General features: G+C 48.6%; 1 protein-coding gene across 1 annotated transcript in view; it reads right to left on the bottom strand.

Moving 5' to 3' along the window:
- Positions 1–2,079: 2,079 nt before the first annotated feature.
- The window catches only part of ICAM5 (intercellular adhesion molecule 5), a 57,102-nt gene continuing 46,764 nt past the window's right edge, over positions 2,080–12,417 (bottom strand). The window contains exons 10-12 of the mRNA XM_048490629.1: positions 10,645–10,887; positions 8,684–8,947; positions 2,080–3,678 (exon numbers count right to left, since the gene is read on the bottom strand). Of these exons, the coding sequence (XP_048346586.1) occupies positions 3,461–3,678; positions 8,684–8,947; positions 10,645–10,887 (725 nt within the window). The 3' untranslated portion in view covers positions 2,080–3,460. The remainder of the gene's footprint in view (positions 3,679–8,683; positions 8,948–10,644; positions 10,888–12,417) is intronic.

Here is a 12,417-nt window from a genome sequence, read left to right on the forward strand (position 1 = left end):
CACACCTCCCCAACCCTCAGTGCTTATAAAAGCAGCTCTCCAAGGGCAGGGATGGCAGACCCCCCCCCCCACACCAGCTGGGCTCGCAGCCGGCAGTCCCTTTGGGCAGAGGCATAGCTAGGGAAAATGGAGACTTGTGCAAAATCTGAGTTTTGCGCGCCCCCCCCCCGGCAGGATTCTCCCCCCACCCTGAAACAGCATCACTTTCAATGTTTAAACTGGGGACCTCAGGTTCTCCCTTTAAATTCATGCGGAAGGGGGGGGCGGAGCTTCTAACATGTAATGGGGGGGTTAACCTGAGAAACCCCCCCTTACCTACATCTTTTCTCCATTAGGTGTCCCTGAGAATGTAACCACATACAAAGTTTCTGGAGACGGGAGCGTGAAAGGGGAAAAAAAGGTACTGTAACGAAATGCCAAAGGGCTCTTTTTGAACTCTCATTATTGACATGAAATGCTTAGTATTTATGTACTGACATAATTAGATCTCTCCGCCTCAAGTGACAGCCATTTTGTTGTTGGCTCTGCCAGGGTTGCCAGCTTCCGCCTAGGAGTGCGGAAACACATCTGGTTCACCAGATACGCCTCTGCCACTCAGGTGGAGGAGTGGGGAATTAAACCCGGTTCTCCAGATTAGAATCCACCTGCTCTTAACCACTGTGCCACACTGGAGAAGCCAAGCGGGAAACCAGGCGCTTGGAACTTCCCAGTGAAGCACATTCATTGCACCAGACCAAACGAGGGTCATGCTCAGGCTTAAATAGGATACTAATTCCACACCTCTTCACCTGAAAGCAAAAGGATCAAAACAGCCCACATATTCCAAAAATAAATGCCAAAACTTCTTCCTTTTACTCAGTACAGTACAAAATATTTAGGTGATATAATATACCTTTTCCCACTCAGGCATGCACAGATGCCTTCACAATAATTAAATGACAACAAGAATGACGTGCATGAGGTTAGCTGCCTTTCCGAAGAAAACACACAACAGGCAGGAACAAAGCTCAAGCTTGAATAGCCTGCTGGCTAGAGAGGGAGTGACTCCGTCACTGGGTCTGCTTCGAACCTCTTGCCATATAGCAAGCGGCTATCCTAGCACTTCGCCAGCGTGGTGTCATGGTTAAGAGCAGGTGGATTCTAATCTGGAGAACTGGGTTTGATTCCCCACTCCTCCACCTGAGTGGCTGAGGCTTATCTGGTGAACCAGATGTGTTCCTGCACTCCTACATTCCTGCTGGGTGACCTTAGGCTAGTCACAGTTCTTCAGACCTCTCTCAGCCCCAGTGTCTGTTGTGAGGAGAGGAAGGGAGAGGAGCTTGTAAGCCACCTCGAGTCTCCTTTCAGGAGAGAAAGGTGGGATATAAATCCAAAACTCTTCTTCTTCTAAAGTCGCTTATAGAGAAGTCACCATCAGCAGGCCGTGTTGTTTGTGGCTGACGCTTTGCTTTCCCTTCTCCCCTTAGGGCTCTGATGGAGGAAATGAGGAATCGCCATGCAGAGATGCGCCCCCACCTTCTCAGACACATGAGTATTGGAACTGCCTTAATAAGCCAGGGGTCGGGGGAATTCTGGCACTCAGGAGTAAGTCAGAGGCTTACAACAAGCGGAAGAGCTTTCAGGAAACCTGTGAGAACAAGGGGTTCTGGTTCCACCTGTTTTTTCTGTATTAACATGGTAGTATTTACACAGCATAGAGAGACATATCTTACTGCCATCCCTGGCATGAAGTCGGCACTGCAAGGCAGCTCGCAGCTTGCCAGTTCCCTCTATGGCAGAGAAAACTATAGCAGGTGCATAGAAAATTAGTCAAACTCAGCAGCTGTGGCGTAGTGGTTAAGAGCAGATGCACTCTAATCTAGAAGAACCGGGTTTGATTCCCCGCTCTGCCACTTGAGCTGTGGAGGCTTATCTGGGGAATTCAGATTAGCCTGGGCACTCCCACACACGGCAGCTGGGTGACCTTGGGCTAGTCACAGTTCTTTGGAGCTCTCTCAGCCCCACCTACCTCACAGGGTGTTTGTTGGGGTGGGGGGGAAGGGAAAGGAGTTTGTTAGCCCCTTTGAGTCTCCTTACAACAGAGAAAGGGCTGGGGAATATAAATCCAACTCTTCTTCTTTTTCTTGGTACTCCCCCCACCTTATCTTTAAACTAACCTGTTGAGATTTGCTGAGAGTGACTGGCCAGTGAGCTTTATGGGAAAGCAAGAGCTTGAACCTTTCACTACAGTCCCAGTGCTCCTAACCACTGCCCCGCGCTGTCTGAAGTTCTGCCACGGCCTTGGAATGGATTGAGACAGTTTGTAGGAAGCCAAAGTAGCTCAGCCATACCTGGCTGGTGTGGAAATTTTCCACAGTGACGAAAAGTGCAGGTGGAGCGCTGAAATGATTAGTTAAATTAGTCACTCTCTTCAAAGAACCACCGCCCGAGGTTGCCTTACACGTGGGAACGTTTCTGTTATTGCCTAGCTAGGGCTCCCCAACTTATTTTGAGCCTGCTGATGCCTTTGGCATTTTGACGTAGCGTGGTTACAAAATGGCTGCTTCGGCTCACCTTCAGTCACACAGTGAAGATTCTCATGTTGTGGTCGTAGCTGCTGCCAAAACAAACTTTTTTCTTCAAAATCTCCAGTGGCAATCCAGAAACGTTGCTGGACAACAGTCCCACCTGACCCCACTCACTTTTAAAAAACACCAGGTGGGCGGCACGGCATCCACAGGTACCACTTGGGAGTGGGGCGGGGGGAGGGAGAGAACGGGACTTTGACCTCAGCATGCTCACCTGTCCTCATTCTTGCCCTTCCAGCTTATATGATGGGTGTTGCCCCGTTCCACCCCCAGCTGACCCCGGGGCCAAGGCACAGCATGGCCGAAGAGCAGCCGGATTACTGCTGCCCCAAGTGCCAGTACAGGGCTCCAGACCTGGACACGCTACAGATCCACATCACGGACTGCATCCTGTGAGGGCGCCGAAGGGAGCGTTCCAGCCGGCGACGCGTGCTTTTGCTGTGTTGCCTTAATCGGAGCTCAGCAGCAGTGTCGGCTGCTGCAAGTTGACCTTGGACAGTTTGCTCCTCTCCCACGGCCCCTCCCCCCCGCCTTCCCCTTTAACAAATTTAACTTTTTTTTCTCTCCTTCAAGTGTGGCTGAGCCTGCTGCTATCCTATGGGGCTCAGCTGAACTAGCAGCCATGGGGAGAAAGGTTTTGCACTGTTCCATAGTTTGTTATGAACATTGTTGTGGAATGTTGTTGTGTTATGAACTGCCCCTCCATCATGACCGCACTCGACAGGGTGTTGAGCAGAGCGGCTGATGATTCATTCCACAGTGAAGCGAAGGTCTGTGTAGTTCAGGCATTTTCCCTTCACAGTCAGAGAAGATAGCAACAACAGTATAGCTGAACAGACAGAACTCTTCCATCTGCCTCTCCGTCTCTGCCTAGCATACCTGCTCAGGCTTGTTCAGGTCCTTGTAAGCTGTATGCCGTAGATATCTCCGTCGCAGGCCCTCTCACGGTTCAGACAGGTGGCTTCAGTTGAGTTCTCTGCGTCCCGGACGTTGTACTCGCCTTTCTTACAGGCTGTAGATTTCAAGTAGTAGATGACCCCGGCCATTCCGCCCAGGACCAGCATCGCAGCACAAGCTATGGCAACGACGACAATAATGTACAGCCAATGATCTGCAAAGCAGAAGTGTAGTTTAATTTTCGTCCTTTTATCAGAGGCGTAGCTGGGCCAAACAGTGCCCGGTGTGCAATCTATATTCCCCCCCCCGCCTCCTGTGGCGCCACCCCCCTTTGGTGCCCCCTTTCCCCCCTTCCCACACTTACCTTAGTTCCTTTCCTTTTCTTAGAACTTTTTCAGGCTGAAAAAAAGGCCTATTCACAGTTCAGGCTCAAAAATGGCCTGATGGGAACTATACTTCCCAGGAGACCTTGTGAGCCCCAAGGTCTCCTGGGAACTGTAGTTTCTCAGCCTGTACTGGGGACAGGCCTTTTTTTCAGCCTGAAAAAGTTCTAGGAAAAGGAAAGGAACTAAGGTAAGTGTGGAAAGGGGGGGGGCGCCGCAAGGGGGCGCTGTGGGGGGAGGGGCCTGGGGCGATTTTCCACACCTCCCTAGGTGTGCGCATGCCCCCTTGTGGCTCCGCCACTGTCTTTTATAGACCACTACTCAACAAAACAGTCCCCCAAAACAATTATCAATGGGAAATTTCAGCAGCTTTATGCACATCTCCAGCAAAGGAAGGAGTGTGATACATTATATGATCGCCTCTCCCGAGCTTTTAAATTCCATCTCTTCTTTTTAAATAATAAACAGAACGGAAAGTGATCATTTACCGCTGGCACTTGCCATGATTTTTACTTCCTCCATCTTGACTCACACCAACACCCATTTGAAGCCCAAAACTCCCATCCCTGTTCCTTGTACCAAATGGTCCCCCAGGTGCGAACACGCTTTGGTCAATGCTGGACTAGACTGACTGCTGTCTGAGTCCCTCCGAAACATGACCAACACTTTTTCTCCTGAAGGGACCCTTTTGGTCTACGAATCCTTATCATCTCGGATAAAATCCATACTTCCTTATAAAGCGTCTAACACACCCATTGTTTGGACAACGTCAACGTGGTTTGACGCCGACTGCTTTCAAATGAAAGCATACCTTGGAGCCCTTCATCAAACCCTTTTGGACAACCCCCCTGCACGATTTTATCACAAATTCCTACAGGCCAAGATCCAGTTCCAACAACTACTGATAACGAAGCAGCAGCAACTGGCTCAAAAAGAATTGCACTGAACTGATCGCTGCAATTAAAGATAAGAACTCTAAACAATTCTGGCACTTCATTTCCAAAGGCTGCCCCCGCAACTCTGCCACCTTTTACCCGGCCTCTTCCATTTCTATTCCAACCTGGTGGGACCACTATAACAAAATCTTTTTTGATGCAAAAATCAGTCCCCCAGAATTTGAGCCACCTGCACTGGAGAGATTGCCTAAATGGCCGCACGTCACTACCGACTCATCAGAAACCTCAAATGATTCGGCTCATCAGAAACCTCAAACGTGGAAAGGCCCCAGGTCCGGATGGACTATTCCCTGAAAATTTTACCAGTCACGCTGAAAAATGGGTTCCTATTTGACCGAACTTTTCTCTACGATCGACAATAACGGCCAACTCCACCAAGCCTGGACAAAGGCTACAATCATGCCAATTTTCAAGAAAAGAAGATCATGACGCCCCTTCCAACTACAGACCCATCAGCCTGTTATCCATCCCCGGGAAACTGTATGCTGGCCATCTCCTTGAGAAACTTAAAGAATGCCCCCCCCCTGCTGAGACCTGAACAAATTGGCTTTACCATTCCATATATGATCATTGTATGGTCCTGAGACATCTAGTCGAAAAATATGGCAAAGCTAAGAATACTGGGCTACATGTTGCGTTTCTTGATCTAAAGAGTGCCTTCGATTCTATCCCTAGGCAACTTCTTTGGAACAAGCTGAGAGACCTGGGCATAGAGAATCGCCTACTCTATCTCATTCAACAACTTTATACTTCAGCTACATGCAGTATCCGCTGCAACTCTTCTGGCCTGTGCTCCTCTGATATAATTTCCAACAAAGGTGTCAAGCAAGGTTGTATCCTTGCCCCCCTGCTCTTCAATTTGTTTTTACATGACCTCCCAAACTTCCTTCCAATTATCGGAGTTCACGCCCCTATCCTAGGCAACGCCCCCTTAGCCATACTATTATATGCCAATGACACAGTCTTACTCTATCGCACCGAGATAGGACTGAAAGGCCTACTCCATGCCTTCGCCGGCTATTGTGAGCACAACCAGCTCATAATGAGAAGACCAAAACTATGGGTTTCTCCAAATTGTGGAAGCCAACACTATGAACTATCAATGGGAACCAAATCAACCAGGTTAAAAACTTCAGCTTCTTGGGCATCTGTTTCCAACACAATCTGAACTGGACAGTCCAGTATAACTACACCTTCTCTTCCGCCAATCAATGTGCAATGGCATGAAGACAGTTTTTTGACACCCAAGGTGGCCAATGCGTTCCAGCAGCAGTGAGAGCCTTTGGAGGCAGATTGATGTCACAAGCCTTGTATGATGCCCCATCTGGTTAAATGACAAGCTAAAGCCCCTGGAGAGAATACAATCAAGCGTTATATGCAAACTCTTCGGCATTTCCAATTGCATGTCATATTTTTCTCTGTGTTCTGAAATAGGCTTAAATCTACTCAAGACACAGATATGGCGATACTTGTTTCGATACTGGCTATGCCTGCATTACCAATCTAAACAGGACAGTCTAACTAAGCCCATGCTTTCTGATTCATTCTTTTCCTCTTGGATTACCCAGATGACAACTAAAATAAACTTGCTAGGCTTCTCATTGGATTTTTAAAAATAACATGGATGAAGCACAAACGCTCAGCCTTCTCTCGCAAAGGCTAATTGATAGGGAAATTCAACTGGCATAGTGGCATAGTGGTTAACAGCAGGTGCACTCTAATCTGGAGGAACCAGGTTTGATTCCCAGCTCTGCCGCTTGAGTTGTGGAGGCTTATCTGGGGAATTCAGATTAGCCTGCGCACTCCCACACACGCCAGCTGGGTGACCTTGGGCTAGTCACAGCTTTTTGGAGCTCTCTCAGCCCCACCCACCTCACAGGGTGTTTGTTGGGGGGTGGGGAAGGGCAAGGAGATTGTCAGCCCCTTTGAGTCTCCTATAGGAGAGAAAGGGGGGATATAAATCCATACTACTACTACTACTACTACTACTACTCTTCTTCTTCTTCTTCTTCTTCTTCTTCTTCTTCTTCTTCTTCTTCTTCTTCTTCTTCTTCTTCTTCTTCTTCTTCTTCTTCTTCTTCTTCTTCTTCTTCTTCTTCTTCTTCTTCTTCTTCTTCTTCTTCTTCTTCTTCTTCTTCTATCTCCCCCCCCCCCACTACATGAAAGATGTTTTACCTGAGGGATTTAATCCGCCCCCTCTCAACAGGAGCCTACTGGCGTATTTTACCAACATATCCTCACCTTATCTCAGATGTATCCTAATGGTGGCCCGACTGAATGCGCTTCCCTCGGAGGTCCTAAAAGGCAGGTTTCATCAGACCCCCTACCATAAAAGAACACGTCCCTGTACACGGAAGGCCATAGAAACAATCGAACACATCCTTCTAGACCAGGGGTCTGCAACCTGCGGCTCTCCAGATGTTCATCGACTACAATTCTCATCAGCCCCTGCCAGCATGAACATCTGGAGAGCCGCAGGTTGCAGACCCCTGTTCTAGACTGTGATTTATACACTTTGCTCAGAAGACAGTATATTGATGTTCACATTGAGAATTGCGTCTTATCATCAGATAAGGCTAAGACTTTCCACCTGCTCTGAGACCAGTGTCCAAAGAGATCTTTGGACATAGCAAAATTTCTGGTGCTGGCTCAGCAGGCTCGTTTCAGACTCTACCCAATTACCTTTTAACTGATTACGTCTGAACACTTTTAATCTTAATGTATCTTACTTCTTTTATCCCTGTATTTATAATTTTATTTATGCCAATAAAAGGTGAATGATGATGATGATGATGAAAAGAGCCCCCCCAGGTGGGAGCACAGTGGCGTAGTGGCTAAGAGCAGGTGCACTCTGATCTGGAAGAACCAGGTTTGATTCCCAGCTCTGCCACTTGAGTTGTGGAGGCTTATCTGGGGAATTCAGATTAGCCTGTACACTCCCACACACGCCAGCTGGGTGACCTTGGGCTAGTCACAGCTCTACGGAGCTCTCTCAGCCCCACCCACCTCACAGGGTGTTTGTTGTGAGGGGGGAAGGGCAAGGAGATTGTTCTTATGTTCTTATGTTCTTATGAGATTGTAAGCCCCTTTGAGTTTCCTACAGGAGAGAAAGAGGGGATATAAATCCAAACTCTTCTTCTTCTTCTAAAAGTGCAACAGAATACAATAATTCCAGCCAGTGCGGAGTAGGGATTAAATGTCAGACTAGGATTGGTTGAAAAGTCCAGCATGGAACGGGTCCAGAGGAGGGCAACCAAAATGATAAAAGGTGTGGAATCCATGTCCTAAGAGGAGAGACTTAGGGAGCTGGGGATGTTTAGTTTGGTGAAGAGAAGGTTAAGAGGTGACATGGTAGCCATGTTTAGATATTTGAAGGGATGTCAAGTTGGTGAGGGAGCAAGCTTGTTTTCTGCTGCTCCAGAGTCTAGAACCAGGAGTAATGGGTTCAAGGTGAAGGAAAAGAGATTCCACCTAAACATCAGGAAACACTTCCTGACAGCAAGGGCTGTTCGACAGTGGAATGCACTACCTCGGAGTATGGTGGAGTCTCCTTCTTTGGAAGTTGTTAAACAGAGGCTGGACGGCCATCTGTCAGGAGTGCTTTGATTGTGTGTTCCTGCATTGCAGGGGGTTGGATTTGATGGCCCTTGGGGTCTCTTCCGTGATTCTATGAGGCAGGTGAACATAGCACTGTACTTTAATCTTTCAGTGGAACAGAATATCATACAGAGTTTGGATCTCAGGAAAGATTGAAGCTCCGCTTGGTGCAGACCTGCGTGAGCTGACCACCTGTCCTCCATGCCCATTTATTTGCCAACTCTCAACTGCAGCGAAAGGACCACCATCCATCTTTGCTCAAAAGATGAAATAGTGGACTTACCTTCCACCTGGATCTCCACCTGGCTCAAGTGCTGCCCATGTTTGTTGCTGGCCGTACACTCATAGACACCACTGTTCTGCCCCGTCGCCTCAGTTACGGTCACCGTGTCGTTGTAGCCAATGTAGTTGAGGTTGGAGGCTGGAGGTACCCTCCAGGTGTAAACAGCAGGTGGGGACCCGTCAGCCTGGCAGGTGATGTTGAAGCTTGCTCCCCTTCTGATGGGCAAAGAGGCACTGGCAGCCAGAAGGGAGATGGTGGGCCTATCTAGAAACAAGAAGAGAAGAGGAGGTGCCTGAAATGCCGCCTCAGTCCCACCAGGCCTGTCCTCTGCTTTCCCCCCATTTTGAAGAACCCTCTCGAGCATCTTCTTCTTCCAGCCTCATTAGCCCTGTACTTGTGACAGGGGCGTTGAAAGGGCCGACAGATAGAGACAGATGTTAGGGGAATGTGTATGCTCCCCGTCAAGACATTTTTTGTAGTTTGGTCTTTATTCCCTATGCGGCCCTGTGCTTAGAAACAGGCCAGCATCGGCTGGAAACTCTGGCCTGGTGCCGTACATTCAAGTTTTGGGTCAGGATTTGTTTTAATCGAGATGAACTGGACTATACATCCCAGGGACGCTCCATCCTCCACACAACCCAGTGGTGGGTTAAAATCGAAGCCAAACTTAATGAATTGGGCATTTCCTTGGAGGACCTGCTAATGTTAACAGAGCAGGAGGTCTATGGGGCTATCAAGAAGAGACTTTTTGATAGAGAGTTTCAACAGAGGCTAGAGGAAGCTAATAAAACCTGTTCCCCGATCTCTGGGAATACCTGTGGATAGATTAATTGTAGCCCAGTACAGCTTATCTCCTGGTTGGAGTCTGCATGAGTAGAGCAATCACCTTAGCTAGGTGTAATGCCCTGCCTTCTTCCTTTAGCCTTGGACGCCACCTTGGAATCCCACATAAAGAAAGGAAATGCCCGTGTGGCATGGGTTCTGTGGAAACAGTATCTCATATGCTGTTGAATTGTCCTTTTTATGAGATAGGTAGGAAGAAGCACATAATCCCCTTCCTGCATGAAAGTGAAGGCATTACAGATAAACAGAAGGTTATATATCTTTTAAACAGCCACAACTACGAGCTGTTGGAAGCGGTGGCTAAATTTTTTAATGGTGTTATTTTAACTCGTCAGAAGTTGTAAAGGCTGTGATTATCTTGCTAAGTTAATCTTAAACTATTTATATGCCATTAAAGGTATTCGAAATCGATTATTTTGGTCTTCTGTCTTTTATTTATTTATATTTATTTTTCTATTTATACCCGGCCCTACCCCCAAAAGGCTCAGGGCGGCTTACAATGGCATAGAGCCTACAATCCAGAGGCGTATGGCCTATAGCAGTGGTGGCGAACCTTTGGCACTCCAGATGTTATGGACTACAATTCCCATCAGCCCCTGCCAGCATGACCAATTGGCCATGCTGGCAGGGGCTGATGGGAATTGTAGTCCATAACATCTGGAGTGCCAAAGGTTCGCCACCACGGGCCTATAGGGACATGGGGTTACCCATGTCCCCAGGTGCACACCTTTTGGTCAAGTGGGAGGTGCCAGGTGCCCCCCATATGACCAAATGGGGTGCACCCCATCCGCACACCACCAAGCCCTGCCCCCCGCCTCCCTGCAGGGCTCAACAGCAGGCGGCCGCCGCCGCACCACCAAGCCCTGCCCCGAAGGCGGGGGCGCTTGGAGAAGTTTAAAAGTCAGACCAGGTGTGCAGGAGCAGCAGAAGGCCATTGCTTTCACATCCTGCCTGTGAGCTCCCAAAGGCACCTGGTAGGGCACTGCGAGTAGCAGAGTGCTGGACTAGATGGACTCTGGTCTGATCCAGCAGGCTTGTTCTTATGTTCTTAAGTTGTTGTATCTGGGCGCCATATCCCCCCAATATGCCTCTGCTCATTCTGTCTCCGATTGACTCACATTCCACCTGCACCGTCACCATCCACCTGTCCGTCCCGTGGCTGTTAGTGGCCTTGCACTGGTAGGCCCCTGAGTCGTTCCTGCTGATGTTCTGCTCTTGGTGGAACTCCTCAGTGGCTCCCTCCTTGAAGCAAAGGACAAGCGGGGTGGGAGTCCCATTGGCTTCACAAGCCAAAGACTGTAGGGTTCCTTCTAGCCAGGTCTGGTTGCTGGGGCAACTGGCCTCATCCATCTTTGGCTTGGCTGAAATGGAAAGACAGAAGAAGGTCTGCACTTAACATTGATAGGAAGACTTTCCACGAGGGAATGTGTGGCCAGTGCTGATCCACACACCTAATAAGAACATAAGAGCAGACCAGTAGTCTATAGACGAGCATCCTGTTTCACAAAGTGGCCAGCCAGTTGCCCTGGAAGGAACAACCAACGAGGCCAAGAAGCCTAGACTTCCCCCGAAATTGCCTCCCAGCACTGGGATTCAGAGGTTTATTTCTTCTGAATGTGGAAGTTCCTTTTAGTCACAAAGGCAGCATTCCCATATTAAGCATTTCCCATATCATCTCCATTTAAGGTTCCCAGTGGTGGTTACCCACCAATTCCTGTGACTGCCTACCACTACTCAGCTGGTCAATGGGTGAAAGCAGGCCAATGGAAAGGGGGAGCAACCAGTGATGAGATTAAAAAAATTTAGGCTAACAAGGACCTTGATGGTGTTGGGGATTCAAAACAGTATGTGATTAGCACCAATAGGGCTCGGCGGGCGACGACGGCCAGGGTGTGGCCACCGGGAACATACTGGGGCAGGGGCATTCCTGGAAACGGCGGGCTGTGGCAAGGACACCAGGGCCGACACGGCCCCAGGTGCGAAGCTGCCCTTCCGCATGAATCTAGGTTCAAATAATGACTTCATTTAGCAGGTCTTCCCGAATTCAGCGGACCCTCCAGATGTTCATGGATTCACGAATTCCCATGCAGCCCTTGCCAGCATGGCCAAGTGGTAGGGCTCATGGGAATTGTAGTCTGTGAACATCTGGAGGGCTGTAGTTTGAAGACCCCTGATTTAAAGTATTAAAAAAGCAATATACGGAATGCAGAGGAAGGTAGGGCCAAACCACCACTGAGCATCTCTTGCCTTGAAAACCCTACGGGGTCACCAGAAGTCATCTGTGACTTGGCAGCACACACATATACACCCACGATCATACAATTATGCATTTCTGTGTTTATTTTGAAATGCCAAGATGATAGGATATTGAAAATACTTTATGACTAGATGTATTGTGCTTATCCCCACGGCTGTATCTTTGCTTTTTTACCTCAGCTCCAGCAAAAAATGGCTGACCGTTCTGTCTCCCTCAGCTGAAAAGGAAACAGCAAAGTGTAGTAAGATTCCTTGAGTAATAAGCCACTTGCCAGAGCTAGTGTGGTGTGAGACTAGTATCTGGGAGACCCTGGTTCGAATCCATGCTCAGGCGGTGGAACCTTGGCGGGTGACTTACGGCCAATCACCCTCGCTCAGCCTAATCTACCTCACAGAGAACGATATAAGTCACCTTGGGGCCACATTGAGGGAGAAAGTGGAATACAAATGAAATAAATAAATTTTAAAAATTCAAGGGCCTAGGGTTGTCAGGAGTCAACAAGGGTCTATGGCAGAGGTCTTCAAACTATGGCCCTCCAGATGTTCAGGAACTACAATTCCCATCAGCCTTTGCCAGCATGGCCAAGTAGCAGGGCTGATGGGAATTGTAGTTCCTGAACATCTGGAAGAACCAT

The sequence above is a fragment of the Sphaerodactylus townsendi genome, linkage group LG03 (assembly GCF_021028975.2).
Source record: "Sphaerodactylus townsendi isolate TG3544 linkage group LG03, MPM_Stown_v2.3, whole genome shotgun sequence".
NCBI lineage: Eukaryota > Metazoa > Chordata > Lepidosauria > Squamata > Sphaerodactylidae > Sphaerodactylus > Sphaerodactylus townsendi.